At 46.3% G+C, this 19,457-nt stretch overlaps 1 protein-coding gene across 3 annotated transcripts in view; it reads left to right on the top strand.

Annotated features, from left to right (window-relative positions):
- The window catches only part of PPP1R9B (protein phosphatase 1 regulatory subunit 9B), a 78,990-nt gene extending 64,719 nt beyond the window's left edge, over positions 1 to 14,271 (top strand). For all 3 annotated transcript variants that reach the window (XM_082194352.1, XM_082194351.1, XM_082194350.1), the window contains 3 exons: positions 2,379 to 2,608; positions 4,121 to 4,217; positions 9,848 to 14,271. In XM_082194352.1, coding sequence (XP_082050478.1) covers positions 2,379 to 2,608; positions 4,121 to 4,217; positions 9,848 to 9,901 — 381 coding nt within the window. In that variant the 3' untranslated portion in view covers positions 9,902 to 14,271. The remainder of the gene's footprint in view (positions 1 to 2,378; positions 2,609 to 4,120; positions 4,218 to 9,847) is intronic.
- The last annotated feature ends 5,186 nt before the right edge of the window (positions 14,272 to 19,457 follow it).

Here is a 19,457-nt window from a genome sequence, read left to right as displayed (position 1 = left end):
CTAGTTAGATGGAAAACGATACACACACAAAATAAGAATATTATAAGTATAATAGGTCTGGAAAACTCCAGGCAGCACTACATTTCCATAGCATAATTTTCTAAGCATGAATACTTAAGTGTGTTTTTATAAAGTTACCTTCACATTTTTATGTGCCGTTTAACTTTGGGGAACCTGGAATGCGTCTGCGTTTAGTATGGGTATATTATGCCTATAGTAAAGGCATAAATAGGGACGCATGTGGCGCTGTGGGTTAAACCACAGAGCCTAGGACTTGCCAATCAGAAGGTTGGCGGTTCGAATCCCTGCGACGGGGTGAGCTCCCGTTGCTCAGTCCCTGCTCCTGCCAACCTAGCAGTTCAAAAGCACGTCAAAGTGCAAGTAGATAAATAGGTACCGCTCTGGCGGGAAGGTAAACGGTGTTTTCGTGCGCTGCTCTGGTTCGCCAGAAGTGGCTTAGTCATGCTGGCCACATGACCCGGAAGCTGTATGCCGGCTCCCTCAGCCAATAAAGCGAGATGAGCGCTGCAACCCCAGAGTCGGTCACGACTGGACCTAATGGTCAGGGGTCCCTTTACCTTTACTAAAGGCATATATAATGTGCGAGAATTGTTTGTGTTTTTCATGGGGGGGCAGTAGCTCGCTTCTTAACAAGCTCAAGGAGCAAGAAGGGAAACAGTCATGCATTTAAAGCAAATGAGGAATATTGGGAACTGTAGGGTGCTAAGGGTGCTGGGAACTGTAGCGGTCAATTACAGTTCCCAGGATTCTTTGGGGGAAGCCATATGCTTTAACTGCATGGTGTGTACATACCCTGAAGGGAGAAATGTATGCAGATGCAGAGGTTTTTGAAAAATCCCATCCCTTGCCCTGAGCTGTTTAGGTCTGGAGACCTAAATATGCCAGGGGCCACCCACTAGGTATCTTCCTGGCATCTATCTTTCTAGGAATGCTGCCCAGCCTAGCAAAACTGCCTGGCTTATCTCATCTCACCTCCCATCCTTGCTTGCCAGAAGCACTGTGAGATATATCTGTTTCTGCCAAGAAAATGAGACTGCAAGGAGCATTGGAGGCAGGGTGGATAAAAATCAATGGTTTATTTTTTTTAAAGGATTTTTTAAAAAAATTAAATCGGATTTTATTAAATTTAAATTGGATTTTTTAAAATTTAAATTGGATTTTTAAAATGAAGTGCTTTTGTAGGAAAAATATTTCTAAAGATAGTTTTCTATTTAGGTTACATTATAGCCCAAAGGCTATCAGGAAATAAGGATTTGTTTTAAGTTTTTCATGTATGCTAAAACTCAGTCTAAGGTTTTTTTGTTTTGTTTTTTTGTTTATGTTTAACGACATCAGTTAACAAACATGGGTACATGTGTTATAATGTTATTGCTTTACTTAAATAAATTGTTTAAATTCTTATTAAGGAAATGATTGTTTTCTCCTTCCAATAAAGTACAGCAGAAAAGTTGTCCAAATATAAACAGTTAACTTATTAAAGCTCACAATCATTTCATAATTATCCGTCTATGTATTTCTAAGAGTATAACCAAATCAGTAATTTTTGATGTAACTGTAAAAACTACTCTGGAAATGTATTCTTCCAAAAACGAAACCTTCGTCTGGTTGTAAGTATTAAGATTATACCAGCAAGAATGAGTTTTTCTGTAAAAACAAAACAAACAGAAAAAACACAATTTAAATCAAGTCTTACTGACTAGTGATTTAAATTGTGATTTAGATTGATTTGATTTAAATCAAATCCATCCTGATTGGAGGGAGGCTTGACTGACCTCCGCAGGGAACAGGGCCTCCTCGGTTGCTGCCCCAGTTGCTCAGCTGAGCACCTTCCTGCGATTTCCACTCCTTATATGTTTGCTGCTTCATTTCGTGTCTATTTCTGACTTTCGCCTCAGATGGCTCTCGGCTACGTTGCTGCCATCCGTTTTGTTTTATTTTTTATTTTGTAAAAAAAAATTATTGAATTTTACAAAAAAAAAAGAAAAAGAAAGATAAACAAAGAACAATACATAACACTATAAACACATTGATATACATATTTTCCAAAATACAAACTAAAAAAAAGAAAAAGAAAAAAATACTTTTCATAACCAATAATATTACCAAATTCGTGCTTTAAACATTACAATATATATATCTTAGTTAAAATATTATAAAAGGCTTCCACCGCATTCACCGCACGTCTCTTACTTATCTCGCTCGCCTTTACATCTGTCCTTTCCTTAGATTCTTTCATAGTCAGCCAAATCTTTATGTTCACCGTCCGTTTTGTTTTAATTACGGATCAAAGCAGTGCGCCGATTTAGTTAGCTTCTGAGAAAAGGAGTAAGCCTCTCCCTCGCGCTGTCTTCCCTCAGCTGCAGTCCATCGAACAAGAGAAATCCCGCTGGCGCCTCGAGAAAGCCCAGCTAGAACAGAGCGTGGAGGAGAACAAGGAGCGGATGGAGAAGCTGGAGGGGTACTGGATGGAAGCCCAGAACTTGTGCCAGGCTGTGGACGAGCACTTGAAAGAGACCCAAGCCCAATACCAGACTCTGGAAAGGAAGTACAGCAAAGCCAAAAGGCTCATCAAGGAGTACCAGCAGAAGTAAGGACTCCCCTTCCAGAGCCCTGCCCTGGAAAGGGCAATGATATGCATGCCTGCTAAGAATCATGGAACCATAGTGTGCTGGGGCCGGGGGTAAAACGCAGTCCAGGACTGGTCCAGAATCCAAAGGGTCCACTGGGAATCAGTCCAACAGGGCCAAGGCAGGACACAAGGCAAGGACAGGTACAGGATCTCAGGCAGGATCTAGCATACAGCAATGTTGCTCCCGCAACCTGGGGCAGGGTCCGACAGTCTTTTATCCTTGTCGGGGTAGCGGCCGGTCCAGATCCCCCAGCGATTCACCTCCCTGTCTTGCCCATAGGTGAGCACTCCTCCTGCGAGTACTCAGGTCTCAGCCTCACTCACCTCACAGAGTGTTTGTTGTGGGGGAGGAAGGGAAAGGAGAACATTAGCCACTTTGAGACTCCTTTGGGTAGTGGACAGGCACTTACCTTGTGCCTGTCAAATCCAGGATGTCAAATCCAAACTCTTATTCTTCTGAACTATTCTGATGGCCCTAAGGTTAGACCATCCCCCAACATTTCCAACATTCCCCAACATCCAGGAGACTCCCCCTGCTTGCCTCTTAACCAGCTCCTTCTGGAGGCAAGAATGGGGAGCCTCTAGGATAGCTAGATGTTGCTGGACTGCAGCTCACCTCCTCCCTCACCATCCCTGGTCCATACTGACTGGGACTGGTGGGATGTACGGAGGCCACCGGTTGCCCATCCTTGCTTTAAGGACCTGCGGGACCGCCTCTCCTGGTATGCCCTGCGGAGGACCTTAAGGTCCACAAATAACAACACTTTGGAGGTCCGGAGCCTCAAGGAGGTTAGATTGGTTTCATCTAGGGCCAGGGCCTTTTCAGCACTGGCCCCGACATGGTGGAACACTCTGTCACAAGAGACTAGGGCCCTGCGGGACGTGACATCTTTCCGCAGGGCCTGCAAAACAGAGCTGTTCCACCTGGCCTTTGGTTTGGACTTGGTCTGACCCTTATGTTTCCCTCCCCTTATGGTCTTGATTTATCAGCTACTTTAAAATGAGGCTGCATTTTAAATTGCATTTTAACCTGTATTTTAAATTGGTGTCCCCCCTCTCTCCCCCCCCATTATGTTTTTACTGTGATTTTATTGTTGTTAGCTCTGGCTGGGGAGGTCGGGGGCATAAATAAAATTTATTATTATTATTAGAAGAAGAAGAATTTGGATTTGATATTCCACCTTTCACTCCCTTTAAGGAGTCTCAAAGCGGCTAACATTCTCCTTTCCCTTCCTCCCCCACAACAAACACTCTGTGAGGTGAGTGGGGCTGAGAGACTTCAGAGAAGTGTGACTAGCCCAAGGTCACCCAGCAGCTGCATGTGGAGGAGCGGGGATTCGAACCCTGTTCACCAGATTATGAGTCCACCACTCTTAACCACTACACCACACTGGCTCTCATTGTTGTTGTTGTTGTTGTTGTTGTTGTTGTTGTTATGTGCTTCTGACTCTGGCTCTTCCCCTCTTACAGAGAGATCGAGTTCCTGAAGAAGGAGACAGCTCAGCGCCGCATCCAGGAGGAGTCTGAGCTGGCCCACAAGGAGGAAGTGGACAAGTTGCAGGAGAAGGTGGGCATCAAGGACAGCGCTGGGGGTTTGCCTTGAGCCCCCGAGGAAAAGAAAGAAAGAAAGAAAGAAAGAAAGAAAGAAAGAAAGAAAGAAAGAAAGGGCTTTGCTGTGACTGGAGAGGCCTTGGTTCAGTTCAGCTCAGGGATACATGTGAGATGTGTGCACCTGGAAGGGGCCTGATTATTGACATGGGTAGAGGAAGGGTTGGGGGGAGAGGGACACACCCATCTTTCTGAACTCCTGTAGAGTTGGGCATCAATGCTTGAGTCTTGTAGGACCTTGTGTCAAGGGCTGGATCACTCATTAAGCAGATCCTGCTGCTCAAAGGCAGGGGGTGGGAAGACTCTGATCTTTTTGAATTCCACGTTGAGAATTCCACGCCTATATCGCCTTCAGATTTCTTGGGGCGCTGGTGGTTGAAACTTCCACCAGGGCAAAGTGGATCTTTACAAGCCCACACTCGCCCACCATCCCCAGATCCTGTGATGTGAGATTCCACATCCCAGATCTACAGGGATCTCTTAAGGTTGTGCAGTGTTCTGTTTAGTTTGCGGACACTTGATCCTAGATCGAACGCTGTCTCTCCACCACGTATGCATGGGCGTTCCGCCTTCACTTGATCCTGCAACGGGTCTCGTGTCAAATCTATATCTCTCCTCGCTGGGCCAGTTGCAGATCCCTGCCGCACCCTGGTTCCTACATCAGGCAGTGGATCATGTCAGACTCGTCAGGTTGTTCTCATGCCTCTGTGTGTTAAATGTGTGCATTGGTTTGTGTGTGTGTGTGCGCGTGCGTGTGTGAACGCACCTGGGTTTCTGTACTGCGGCTACACTGATCAGAGAGCAATGTAGAATCGCTCTCTTCCAACATCCAGGAGACTCCCCATGCTCCCTCTGGAGGACATCACTTGTACTGCAGCCTAGAAGCCCCCTCTAAAACCCAAATCACAGCAGCAGGTCTCGGTGTGCTCCTCTTCTTTGCACAGAACACTGAACGCAACACACACACACCCCTGCACCATTCATCTCTATTGGGGTAGACCAAGCTAGCACGTGAATTTGAGCACTGCCACCACTGCTGCTCTTCAGCATTTACAAAGTGCCAAGCTCTTAAGGAAAGGGTGAGGGCGCGGCATGCCACTCGGCGGAGAACAGGCAGCACAAACCACATTCTACATGGATACAGCACTAGGCAGCAATTGCCACAACTGTGGTGAATGGAAAAAGCAAGGGTTCGGGCAGAGGGGGGGGGGGTAACCACCAACCTCTCCCTGCAAACAGAAAGCTAGCACATCTATAAACCTCCTATTTGTGAGGTTTTAGCATAAGGGAACATTCAGCATTGGCAGCCTCCCGCATTGTCTGATGTGGTACAATCCGCTTTATAATAATAATAATCATAATAATAAATTTTATTTATACTCTGCCCTCCCTGGCCAGAGCCAGGCTCTGGGCGGCTAACACCAATAAAATCACAGTAAAAACATAATAGGGTAAAAAGAGAGGGAGGGGAAAAAAGCACAATTTAAAATACAGGTTAAAATGCAATTTAAAATGCAGCCTCATTTTAAAATAGCTGATAAATCAAGACCATGAGGGGAGGGAAATATAAGGGTCAGACCGAGTCCAAACCAAAGGCCAGGCGGAACAGCTCTGTCTTGCAGGCCCTGCGGAAAGATGTCAAGTCCCGCAGGGCCCTAGTCTCTTGTGACAGAGCGTTCCACCACGTCGGGGCCAGTGCTGAAAAGGCCCTGGCCCTAGTTGAAACCAATCTAACCTCCTTGAGGCTCGGGACCACCAAAGTGTTGTTATTTGTGGACCTTAAGGTCCTCCGTGGGGCATACCAGGAAAGGTGGTCCTAGGCTGCCTAGGGTTTTAAAGGTCAAAACCAGCACCTTAAACCTGACCCTGTACTCCACTGGGAGCCAGTGCAGTTTGCCACCTCACCTCCCTCCTACCTTAATTGGTGGCACCCTGGGCAAATCAGCACGTGCATTCGTAGAGTCCCAGGTGGAGAGGACTCTGCGGAAAGGTGCTGACTACAGGCTGATGTGGCTGAACACAGGCAAGACAAGGCACACACACACACACACACAGCCAGGAAAGTGGTGCAAATCCTGAGCTGCTGTCCTTTATCTTGAGAAGGCTGGCTGTGTCAGGCCTTCCCTGCTTTACAAAACATGGCTGCGGATATAGCCTCCTATCAAGCCATCACCTCCCCTTCACCTTAATTGTGATCTCCCTATTTTCTTAGGATGCTTTCTGCTGACTGTGTCTGAATTTGTCTTGGACTGACTGCTCTCTAATGAATAAAAATATGGTGAACTAGTCTGCTGAACAGCAGCCTGCCCACATCAGGGCACTGTTCCCATCACCAAATGTGTTATACCTTTGATTTGACCCAAGCATCAGGCCGAAGGCTTCCGCCATGCTTATTTTCTCAGTCATGTCCATCGGCTCTCATTCCCCAACCATTACTTCACTCCATCACCCCACTGATTTCTCCTAGAACTGCTCCTGGCCAACTTTCCCCTTCTTTCTCATCTGCCGCCTTTTCACAATTAGGCACAGTGATTCTTGAAAGGTTGCCTTGAAAGGGAGACGGTGGTAGGAATCTTTGGGCAGGAATTGGGAAGGAAGGAATGCATGCATTTGCGTAATGAAAGAGCTGTTTCCAAGGCAGCTTGCTCTCTGACTCTCACTTCTGCACAGCCCAAGCTCTAATGCGATAGCTTAGTTAATCAGTTAGTTAAATGCAAAGCCAAAGGCTTGTATTCCAAAAGCTTGAGCCAGATATCAGCTGTTCCTCTCCAAGGGAAACAGTACTTAAAAGGAGAGGAGCCATCAATAAATGCCTTGACATGACACATGTATAGTAATATCAAGAGGGCATCTTCAGCAAGTCTTAGTAACTGTGAAGAAAGGAGAGGCAATCCTCAGGTTTGGCCAAGCCAAATGGCACATTGAAAGATGCCTCAAAGAAAACAACCAATTGCAGTAACCATTAAGAAGTTTGGTTTCTGCTGGATGCAATTGAGCACAGCATTATGGGAGATAAAGGTAAAGGTAAAGGGACCCCTGACCATTAGGTCCAGTCGTGACCAACTCGGGCTGCAGCGCTCATCTCACTTTATTGGCCAAGGGAGCCAGCGTACAGCTTCCGGGTCATGTGGCCAGCATGACTAAGCCGCTTCTGGCGAACCAGAGCAGCGCACGGAAACACTGTTGACTTTCCTCCAGAGCAGTACCTATTTATCTACTTGCACTTTGACATGCTTTCGAACTGCTAGGTTGGCAGGAGCAGGGACCGAGCAACGGGAGCTCACCCTTTCACAGGGATTCAAACTGCCGACCTTCTGTGGTTTAACCCACAGTGCCACCCACGTCCCATTATGGGAGATGGAGGCACTTAAGTCCTCATTGGGGAACGAATATCATTTTAGTCTTGGAACCTCAAGCCTGTGTCAGCTTTGAAAGGTTAGATGTGCATCTGTTTTATGATTCACTCTGGAGACATATCTAATGTGATCAGTCTAAGCAAGGTTGTTTGAGAGGTGATTCATTGAAATTAGCAGCTCTGTCCTAAAATTGCCCTCTTCCAGTTTGGGTGCAGAAACTGATTTGTGTGCGCTAGTCTGTTTTATTAGACATCAAAGGGGGCATGGGTGGCACTGTGGTCTAAACCACTGAGCCTCTTGGGCTTGCTGATCAGAAGGTTGACCATTCGAATCCCCGTGATGGGATGAGCTCCCGTTGCTTTGTCCCAGCTCCTGCCAACCTAGCAATTCGAAAGCACGCCAGTGCAAGTAGATAGATAGGTACCACTATGGCAGGAAGGTAAACGGCATTTACGTGCGCTCTGGTTTCCGTCACAGTGTCCTGTTGTGCCAGAAGTGGTTTAGTCATGCTGGCTACATCACCTGGAAAGTTGTCTGCAGACAAACGCTGGCTCCCTCGGCCTGAAAGTGAGATGAGCACCACAACCCCATATTTGCCTTTGACTGGACTTAACTGTCCAGGGGTCCTTTACCTTTTACTAGGCATACAAAAGACAGATGTGTGGGGTTTGTGGATGCACATGTTTTTTTACCAGCTGCACATGTGAAAAAACAAACCATCATGGATTTGCATCATGGATGTGGATTAAGCACTGTTTTATCAGTAGAACACAGTACTGTGTGCATGACCTTCTGCTGGTTCCACAGTGGTGCAATTAGGTGATTTTCAACTGAACAATCAGAGACTGAGGGCTCTTTAGAAAGTAACATGGAATTGTAGAGTTGGAAAAGACCCTGAGGACCATCTAGTCCAGCCCCTCGCAATTACAGAATATGAAGCTGTCTCTTATGGGGATCGAACCTGCAACCTTGGCGTTATCAGCACCACACTCTAACCAACTGAGCTATCTTTGTATTACTTCAAAATGTGGAAATCCCGTAGTGTTGCATTTTGGGGCCCTTTCTCCTTATTCCACTGAGTGGACTCCTGGACATTTGATCCCAGAGTCCCACTCTGACACAGTCCCACTGTCCACGGTTCTGAGCACTGAGGCCACAGATAACCAGTTTTCAAGGAATGTCGGATACACACACACAGAGAGAGAGAGATTTAACCTCTCTGGTATTATAAAGGAGCACAGTTCTGGCAAGTAAGAAACCCAGATTTCAGCACAAATTTCCTTCCTCTCTTTCCACCTCTGATTCGCCCTTTGAGCTTTCGGTCCTTTCATTTCCTTATTTAGTTTTAACTATTCATTATTCATGTGTTTCATTACATATACCTTTAAAGCCCTAACGGCCTCGGCCCAGTATATTTGAAGGAGCGTCTCCACCCCCATCGTTCAGCCCAGACACAGAGGTCCAGCTCCGAGGGCCTTCTGGCGGTTCCCTCACTGCGAGAAGCCAAGTTACAGGGAACCAGGCAGAGGGCCTTCTTGGTAGTGGCGCCTGCCCTATGGAACGCTCTCCCTTCAGATGTGAAGGAAATAAATCTTTAAAAGACATCTGAAGGCAGCCCTGTTTAGGGAAGTTTTTAATATTTAATGCTGTATTGTTTTTAACACTCGATTGGAAGCCACCCAGAGTGGCTGGGGAAGCTCAGCCTGATGGGCGAGGTATAAATAAATTATTATTATTATTATTATTATTATTATTATTATTATTATTATTATACCAATGCAGCTTAAAATACAGAAAGTGCCGCAACGTTCGGTTCCCAGAAGCAGAGCTGATTATACAAAGCTTATCTGGCATATGCAACTTTTAACTAGATCTGCACAGTTTACGCTGCGCGGCCTTTTGCCGAACTCAGAGCAGAGGAACCCTTCTCAAAACGGATGTGGAGCAGACTGCAAGCCTAAACGCTCAGAAGCTGTGTTAATGACCCCCCCACCCCACCCCCCGCCACCATTTATATCCATACAATTCTCCTTTGACGTGCCCCTTCATTCCCCTTTTTCATAGCCCTCTTCTCCACCAGCCCTTTCCCATTGCTGTTAATGGCTGCTGAGCCAGCCAGCCAATTTCCACCATGTCTCCTTCTCTCGTGTCTTCCCATCTCTCTCCCCCCCCCCCTGCTATTTTTCTACCTGGAAATCTCCTCTTCACCCCCTTTCTGTTGTGTGTTTTTCAGATCTCTGAACTGGAGGCGAAGCTGCAGACTTTGAAAAATTCCAACCCGACTTAAAAAAGAGCAGAAAAAAACACACATATAAACCAACCAGAGCAATTAATTCTTCTCATTACTATTACTACTACTACTACTACTATCATTTGCAAGGGACCTGTTTAGAAATGCCTCCTGCCCGTTCTCCACTCTTTTATTCTTCCCTCATCCCCTGCCCGATATTCCCAGCAGGGAAGTGTTAAGACCCCGACACAGTCAGAAGAACTACGGCAAGCGAGAGTAGCCAACAGCCTTGCCTTCTCTTGAGGGTGAGGGAAAGACAAAGGCCGGGACGGGTCAGGCGGGATGGCGAAGGTCAAAGTGGGCCGCAGAAGCAAAACCCAGACACCTTGACAAGGGTGGTGAATCACTTGTCAGTTTTCCATGTCCGGTGTGCGTCTTGTGTCAACTGGATCGACAAACCGTGGAGGGTGGGGAGGCGGTGGTCCCGTGTGTCCGGCCATTTGTGTCCCCTGTCCTATCTGCCTGATGAGAACCTTGCGCCAGCCATTGCAGATCGGGATCAAGACTGTCTTCACGTGGAGCAGGGGACAAAACTGGAACGCAGCAGGACTCTGCTGGCAAGAAGCGAGACCAGCTCTCTCTATCTCTTTTTGTTTTCTTTCCTGAATCTTAAACTTTTGAGCGAGGGGTTACGGGGTTGGGAGTGGGGGGGGTCTTATTGTTGGGATTTGGTGAGGGTGGGGAGGGTTGGATGATCTTGCCTTTAATTTTCCATCCTTTTGGACAATATGGAATCCATTATTCTCTATGTTTCGTGCGATGGTGGGAAATATGTCTGTGTTTTTTAAGGAGGGTTTCCGCGGGCGATTTTGCCAGTCGCCACCTTTGTGACTGAGGAGAGGCTCCGGCCTCCGAAACCCCTGTCGGCATCTGAATAGACGCTACGGCTGACTTTTTACAACCAGGAAAAGAGCATTCGCCTTGTTTCTTTCCCCTCCTCACTGCATTTTTATTCACGGTTGTCTTGGAGAATTTCTGGGAATCAACGCCCAGGAGGTTTATGAACTGGACCCTCCCAAGGGAGCTGAGTATTAAAACCTAAGAACCGGGAGCAAACGCATCAAAGGTATCGAGCCAGGAGCTGAAGCTAGAGACTTTGGAGAGAGAAAAAATGGAACTGAGCAGGGAAGAAATAATTGGTCCCGCTCTTGAGCATGCCTTCAGTTTCATGGTTCTGCACCAGCTATTCTGCATTTGACTGGAAGAAAGCTGTGAAGGGCAGCACCTTTTTGGAAGCCCAACACCTTGACAGGGTTCTGCTTTGCTGCTGTCAATACCAGGGTTTGTTGTGGAAGTGGGTGTGCTTACAGCCAGGGGACAGCAAAAGATAAAAACAGAGGCACGAGTGCCTTAGACGCACAGGTAACGAGGACCCAGTCTCTAAGATCATTAGATTGCAAGAGGTATTGCCTGGTTCTTCTTTGTTCCTTAATTTATGAGGTCAACCTTTGTCCCAGGACAAAACACTGGACCATCGTAGATGTCCCTTTGTTTCACATCACCCCCATTTCCACCGATTGAGCTGCACGGGTGCATTTAGTTTGGGTTTTTTACGTGGCATCTCTAGCTGGCAGGGAATTCCTCTCTGAAGCAACACAACGGCGTCATAACTGTTGCTGCAGTGGCCAGCCAGTCAGCGCCTTGCCTTCCGCATTTTACGCCCCTTTCTAGAGAAATAGTTGAGATCGTTATTAGTAGCCCGAAAGCCCGAAAGTGTTGGGTCACCTTTTTGACAGGTGCTGGCAGCGAGTTACAACAGCTGTTCATCTCTAAGGTGCCAGAGGGTTTTGCAGCTTCTTTCTTCCTCATCTGTTTAATCTGACAAGAGCAGAAGTCACTGACTGCCGCTCCTGCGCTGCCCATGCTTTTATACCCTAACCCAGGCATCAGGGGCCAAGCCAAAATATTACACTGACATACACAGAGGCACCAAAACAACACTTCTGTAGAGCTGCACTTTGCCCAGAGGGCCAAGATGTTGGAAAGGTGCTCTCTGTATGGCTCCAAGCTTATGGGGAGTTTCTTTCTGTATCAGCATCCGTGGCACCAGAAGGGTGCAGTTTGGCCTGACAGCAACGTCTGTGTGTTGTGTGTAATGCTGGAATCAGGTTCTTAAGGGGAAAAGTCAGAAAACATCTTACCTTAAAATATGGCAAGGTGAAGCTTTGTGTGAACACATTTGGAGGCTTCCTTTGCCTGCATTTTGGCCTCTCTGACCTTTCACTATCCCCGTCCCTGGGCGTGGTTTTTGGCCACCATGATTCATTCATGCCCTGGAGCTTGGCTGAGAGTGCCACATTGCTCAACCCAACTTGGAAATAACACAGGTACTCACAATCGGGTCCCACTGGGGGCCTCTCCCAACCTGGTGCCTTCCTGATATTTGGACTATAGCGTCCATCCTCCCCAGCCAACATGGCCAATGGTCAGGGATGCTGAGCATTGTCCAAAATACCTGGATTGCACCTGCTTGGGGAAGGCTGTTATAAACTGAGCTGCATCACATAGACATTCACTGGTCCTCTTTCAGCTGTTCGAGATATTTATTTATTAACCTAGATTCAGTTTTATATTTAAAAAACGATGCAAATCGGGTGACGTTTCCTCTACCCACTCAAGCAGGACTCCACCTACTGCATCATCTACAAACTTTTTGACAGTATTATTTTCCCAGCATGGCCATTAGCTAAGGCTGCTGTGGAACGTCTATGTAAAGTGGAACTGGACGTACGTTTTGTAAAGCGGTTGCTGGGAAAAGTTGCTTCCCCCTGCCCCCTCAAAAAGAGCCAAAATAATGCTGATACAAAAGCCTGTATGTTTTGTTTGGTTTAAAGCAGTATTCTGCCAGGAAAGGCTATGCCTTTGGGTTTTCACCTCTAAACTGGAATTTGTGAAGGGAGTGGAAAATGCTGTTGTCCCCTGCACAAAGTTTCCACTTTGAAGGAAGGGGGGGAACAGGGTGCTTTCCTCCTGTTGCCTCAAGAGGTTCCCACCCCTTTTATTGTTTACTTCTTGTCGGCTTTAATAGTGCCTGCTTTGGAAGAAAGACGTCCTTTGCTTTCTCTTGCTGCGATTCAGACAGAAATTCAGTGTGAATTTCAGCAGAATGCATGACAGCTTTGGATGGGGAAAGGAGCACCGAAGGGGTTCATTTTGAACTTCGAACCAGTCTTTCCTCCAATTTCGATGGACCTAGCCCAGAAATGTCTGGATCCCATAATGAGGATAACTTCAGGATAGATGTCTCCCATGTTTCCTTCATAACTTTGAATTCACAGTTCCCTGTTTTGTCTTATAATGGGACGAAAACAGTTCATGGCAATGATGTGAAGAATGTGTCCCACTCAAGACAACGTAATGTGGGTAGATTTGCCTTCATGCACTTTCACAATCCATTTATACACCCCCAGAGTTTTAAATACTGTGATAAAATGGTGGGTCGGTTTTCCAGGGTATGTTTCTGTGGACTGGAGTGGGGATTCTAATCCACATATCATGATCTGGGAGTAGACAACTTGGGCATGGCAAATATCCTGGATCCAACAATCCAAAATTAAAAGGTGACATGTTGTGTCCTTTATCCCAGAGCTGGGCGATGTGTTTCAGGGGGTTTGACTGTTTCCCCATCTTCTTTAAACCTCACTGGTCAAATTGTGTGTATTGCTACATGTCCGCCCTGAAACGCAGCCCTACTTCTGGAGGTGAGCAGCTCTCTCATTCACACATGCACACACCCTTTACGGAATGTGAATTCCGTTGGCAGAATCCACAAAAGGCTTGGCCATTTTGTGATGCAGTGACGTCGTCTGAAACAGGCACGGGTCTCCAGCTCGCCATTTGCACGCTGCAACACGCTGCCATTACACCTGCCAAAGGCAGAGCTTCCAGACTGTTAGTGGTGGTGACCACAGAGGCAGGCAAAACTGGCCGGCTGCCAGTGAATTCTCCCCCCCCCCATCCCTTTACCCCATGAGGGCTGCAAGGAATGATTCTCTAGGTGACAAGGTGTCTCCACGCCACCGCCATCCTGGGTTACATAGAGGATGAAACAGATTTTGCACACCCCCCAAAAAAAAAAGCCGGTTCAAGAGGTGTACAGTGTACTGTAAACAATAAATGGGTGCAGGATCAGAGCATGGGGGTGGAGAATGACACGCAGGGGAATGAGATGTAATGTTCTGAAAAACAAATGAGTTTTTTAAAAGATCATCTTAAATTTTAATTTAATCTCCTTTACACAGGTATAAATGTGTATGTATATATATAATATATATATGTATGTATGTATGTACGTATTGTTCCTGGTTTTGTATTCCAATTGTCCTATCATCCGGTCATATCAGATAAACTGCAGGTCTTTGTTTCCACCCTGTTCGGTTTTTCAAACGCCACTATGTGCTCTTGGGGGAGGCGGAATGGGGGGGCAGAGTCATGGGTATCCACTGCTGGAATTTCTAGAGATCTTCAAGGCAGCCCTTCCATATATATAGGTATGTATGTATGTATGCAAATGCTTTTGAGGTGAACAGTAGGGCTGGACAATATCTGGTTTTCAACATTGTGATATATCGCCAGCTAAACACGCTGTGGTTTTCTTGCATAGCACACACATACACACACACACACATCATGATTCATAATATATTGCCAGGTCGGAAATTATGAAACCAATATTACGATATGGACTTCAAAGCAATTTTGGACCATATAGCGATATATCTCCTAGCCACTACACCAGGTACGTCCAATTTCTTTAGGAATAAATACAACCAAACCATCATGGAGAGTTCCTGCTGCACAGATGGCTGTTGATCTTGAGAAATGTCGTCTAGTATAACACATTGCACCATTGGCTATGGAAGGGAATGTTCTCAAAATACAGGGCATGGCACAGCTAGCCATTATTTCCCCATAACCAAAAACCCAGTTGCAGGATAACCATGTTAAACTGGCTGCCTTTGCAAAAAGAGAGGGGGTGGGGTGTTATACAGAAGGGTTATACAGAATCAGAAACTTTATGGCTAGAGGGAGACCCATAAAGCCAATGCCTTATGTGACAAGCTCCAGTTGTTCCTGGTTTCAGCTGCTACAGATTACGACATTGCTTAAAAGCTTATTCATGGAAGGGACTAGTCTGTGCCGCACGATGGCTTTTGAACATCGTTCGATCCAATCTGCTTCATAATTGAGGAGTTATTCTTTTATTTATAAATTGCTGATTGACTGTAGGATGGGAAATGCAAATAGAGAGAGCCAGGCATAGGAGTACAACCTAGGCATAACCACAGACCAAAATGCTTGGGCTAAAATAGGGACAGAGCCTCCTATGAAGACCATTTTGGCCATAGTCCAGGAGGCAGTGCTGAGGGTAGTTTTCTCTGGTACTGGACTCCAGTAAAGCTCTCTCACATCACCTCGGTGACTTCATTCCAACACTAGCAAGGCTGTAACACGAGAAGAACTCTCATGGTGGAAGTGCATCAAGATTACTGGGTTCCTGGTGTTGTTTCTAATATTATTTGTCAATCATTTAACCCAGGGGTCAGCAATCTTTTTCAGCCATGGGCCGGTCCACCGTCCCTCGGACCATGTGGTGGGCCAGACTATATTTTGGAAAGAAAAACGAACAAATTCCTATGCCCCACAAATAACCCAGAGGTGCATTTTAAAATAAAGCACACATTCTACTCATGTAAAAACACGCTGATTCCCGGACCGTCCGTGGGCCGGATTGAGAAGGCGATTGGGCCGCATCCGGCCCCTGGGCCTTAGGTTCCCTACCCCTGATTTAACCCAAACACTATTGCATTGTGCTGGAAAGAACATTACCAGCATCTCCTTAACCACAACTCCCCCTGTAGCTGCTGATGTCCTCTCACAAATTCCGCAAAAAGAAATTAGAGATGAGCTTGCAGTATTTTCAAATCTGGGAGAGTTGTGTACAGCTATTAACCAAATGACAAACACTGACAACTGGGAGACACTGGCCTGTGAGCACTCCAGTTGGAGAACAGCCTTTACCAAAGGTGTCATGGACTTTGAAGATGCTCAAACTGAGGATGAAAGGGAGAAACGTGCTAAGACAGGCATGTCCAAAGTCCGTTTCAGGGGCCTAACTTCAATCCTACAAAAAGTCAACAACTTTGGTCGGCCCCCACGCCCCTTCACTTCATCAAATCTGGCCCTCTTTGAAAAAAGTTTGGACACCACTGTGCTAAGAGGAAGGCACGTTTGGGAAACCCTCACCTTGCGACACGGATGGTGCTGTGGGTTAAACTACAGAGCCTAGGACTTGCCAATCAGAAGGTCGTGATTCAAATCCCTGCAACAGGGTGAGCTCCCGTCACTCAGTCCCTGCTCCTGCCAACCCTGCAGTTCGAAAGCACGTCCAAGTGCAAGTAGATAAATAGGTACTGCTCCAGCGGGAAGGTAAACGGCGTTTCCGTGCGCTCCTCTGGTTCGCCAGAAGCGGCTTAGTCCTGCTGGCCACATGACTCATAAGCTGTATGCCGGCTCCCTCGGCCAATAAAGCGAGATGAGCGCCACAACCCCAGAGTCGGTCACGACTGGACCTAATGGTCAGGGGTCCCTTTACTTTACCATTTACCACCTTGATCAACTCCTGCCTGGAAACCTATATCCCCACTATGGAAGGGTGTGTGGATCCAGAATTGGCCTCCACAGTCACTTACAGACTCACTGTTAAGAATGTGTTCATGGAAGACAATCTTACTCAGCTATGAGTGTACGTTGAAGAAGAAGAGACTTTGACTGGCAGGAGGTCTCCTGAAGCCTTTCTCATTCATGAGATATTGGAGATTGGAGATTTGCACCTGGATCCTCCACATGTGAATCATGTGTGGTATAAGATTGATGCAGTGGTCATGTAAGCAGTTTGCATGAACAAAGTTCCATGTTTAATAATAATAATAATAATAATAATAATAATAATATCCCACTCATCTGTATGGCTCCTCAGCCCCCGGCATCCCTTCTTCAGAAAGGATTGAGTGATAATGGGAAAGACCTTTTGCTGCCAGCGACCCTGGAAAGCTTCTGTCAGAGCAGACCATGCTGGGCTAAATCGACATCTTCCTAATTTACCTCTAATCGCAACAGCAATCCTATTAATATACTGACTAGAACTGTTTACCCAGGTCCGAATGTGAAACAGATGGCGGATCTCCCTAGAACAATAGTCATTTGACACATTATAAACAATGCAGGTCTTATGTAGGTCAAACTTAAGGAGGCAGACTCCTCTCCACCTCCTCTTAGCGCACACAGAGGGGGGCAGGGTCTGAAATCTGACGGGCTGCCTCCTCATCCCCCTTGCAACCCCTCGGAAGAATCTCGCTTCTGGAAGTGACCTTGGCAAAGGCTCAGAACAGAACTGTGAGGCTGATAAAAAAAGGTTTGAGGAGACCATTCCTAATAATAGCAGGGTAAAGGCTGAAGGAGGGACGCGGGTGGAGCTGTGGGTTACACCACAGAGCCTAGGACTTGCCGATCAAAAGGTTGGCGGTTCAAATCTCCGTGACGGGGTGAGCTCCCGTTGCTCGGTCCGTGCTCCTGCCAACCTAGCAGTTGGAAAGCACGTCAAAGTGCAAGTAATAATAATAATAATAATAATAATAATAATAATAATAATAATAAAAAATAAAAATAATAAATTTTATTTATATCCCGCCCTCCCCAACCAAAGCCGGGCTCAGGGCGGCTAACAACAATAAAACAGTACAAAAGTACAGAATAAACAACACTGTAAAATCATTCATTATAAAATTAATAGTAGTAGATAAATGGGTACCGCTCCAGCGTGAAGGTAAACGCCGTTTCCGTGCTCTGCTCTGGTTCGCCAGAAGCGGCTTAGTCATGCTGGCCACATGACCCGGAAGCTGTATGCCGGCTCCCTTGGCCAATAAAGCGAGATGAGTGCTTCAACCCCAGAGTCGGTCACCACTGGACCTAATGGTCAGGGGTCCCTTTACAGGCTGAAGGAATTGGGCATGCTGAGGCCATAGAAAAAAAGTCATCATAAAGAAAGGGATGGATATAGGCGAAGATCACAGAAGAAACAACAGCATCCATTCTAAACTGCCCAGCAAGGATGAGACGAGTAGCATAGGGAGGGTGAAATTGTGGGGAGGTGTAGGTGGGTTATTACATTCCAGTAAACCTTCTAACCAGAAGACCAGCTCAGCAATGGAGCAGACTGTGGAACTGCTGTCTCTTGGAGGGTTTAATGTAGAGGATGGATAGGCCTCTGACATGGTCATCTTGTCTCAGAACGAACACTTAATAATAATAATAATAATAATAATAATAATAATAATTTATTTTTTGTAGCCCACCTATCTGGCTGGGTTTCCCCAGCCTCTCTGGGTGGCTTCCAACAAGGATTAAAATGTCACACATTAATTCGATTGCAGGTCAGCAACTAGAGGCCCCTGGGCCCAAACTAGCCTACTGTGATGTGCTACAGGACCTCCTGGTGGCCAGAGTTATCTTTCCTCTCCAATTCCTGAGACTAGGTAGAGAAGGAAAAGGCTGGACCTCTCCCTCCCTCTTGATTTTTTTTAAAAATGACATTTATACCCTACCCTTTCTCCAAAGGAGCCCTGGGTGGTAAACATGCCAATACTAAAACAATTCAGTGAAAATTTCTTTAAAAACAGTTAAAAGTTGCCTTTCGAAAAACAGTTAAAAGCAATCAGATATTCTTAAATTAATAATTTCAGAGTTGCCCGAGACATATCTGTCACTACTAGTTTTGCTATTGCACTGTGACAGTCACTCAGTGTTAACAGAACACTCCTCAAACATATTTATTTTCTGTTCATTATTTATTGACTTTATTTTTATACTATTGTTCCTCTCAAATGGGAGCCCAGGGTGGAATGAAATCATGTCTTTCCACCTGAACACCCATCTGTTTTACTGCTGGAACTCATTGTAGCTTTTCAGCATGTATATACCATACAGCATACAGTGGGGCCTATTCAGCACTGTCAGATCAATGGAGGGTTTCCGGCTAATGCCTCTGTGACATTGTTTCCTATATACACTGCTATTTTTCTAGAAAAAGAGGTGCTGGAACTCACCATGAACTCCTCCCTTGTTCTCTTAGAATGGCAATGGCACCACCTGAGAGGTGCCAGAACTGAGTTCCTGTGAGTTCCGGCTGACAAAAAGCCCTGCCCTTATTTTTTGTTGTTGTTTAGTCATTTAATCATGTCCGACTCTTCATGCCCCCATGGACCAGAGCACGCCAGGCACTCCTGTCTTCCACTGCCTCCTGCAGTTTGGTCAAACTCATGCTGGTAGCTTCAAGAACACTGTCCAACCATCTCGTCCTCTGCCGTCCCCTTCTCCTTGTGCCCTCCATCTTTCCCAACATCAGGGTCTTTTCCAGGGAGTCTTCTCTTCTCATGAGGTGGCCAAAGTATTGGAGCCTCAGCTTCAGGATCTGTCCTTCCAGTGAGCACTCAGGGCTGATCTCCTTAAGAATGGATACGTTTGATCTTCTTGCAGTCCATGGGACCCTCAAGAG

The sequence above is a fragment of the Podarcis vaucheri genome (assembly GCF_965113315.1).
Source record: "Podarcis vaucheri genome assembly, chromosome: 13".
Classification (NCBI taxonomy): Eukaryota; Metazoa; Chordata; class Lepidosauria; order Squamata; family Lacertidae; genus Podarcis; species Podarcis vaucheri.
The sequence above is the reverse complement of the archived record's forward strand: the minus strand, read 5'-3'. Positions and strand labels throughout refer to the sequence as shown.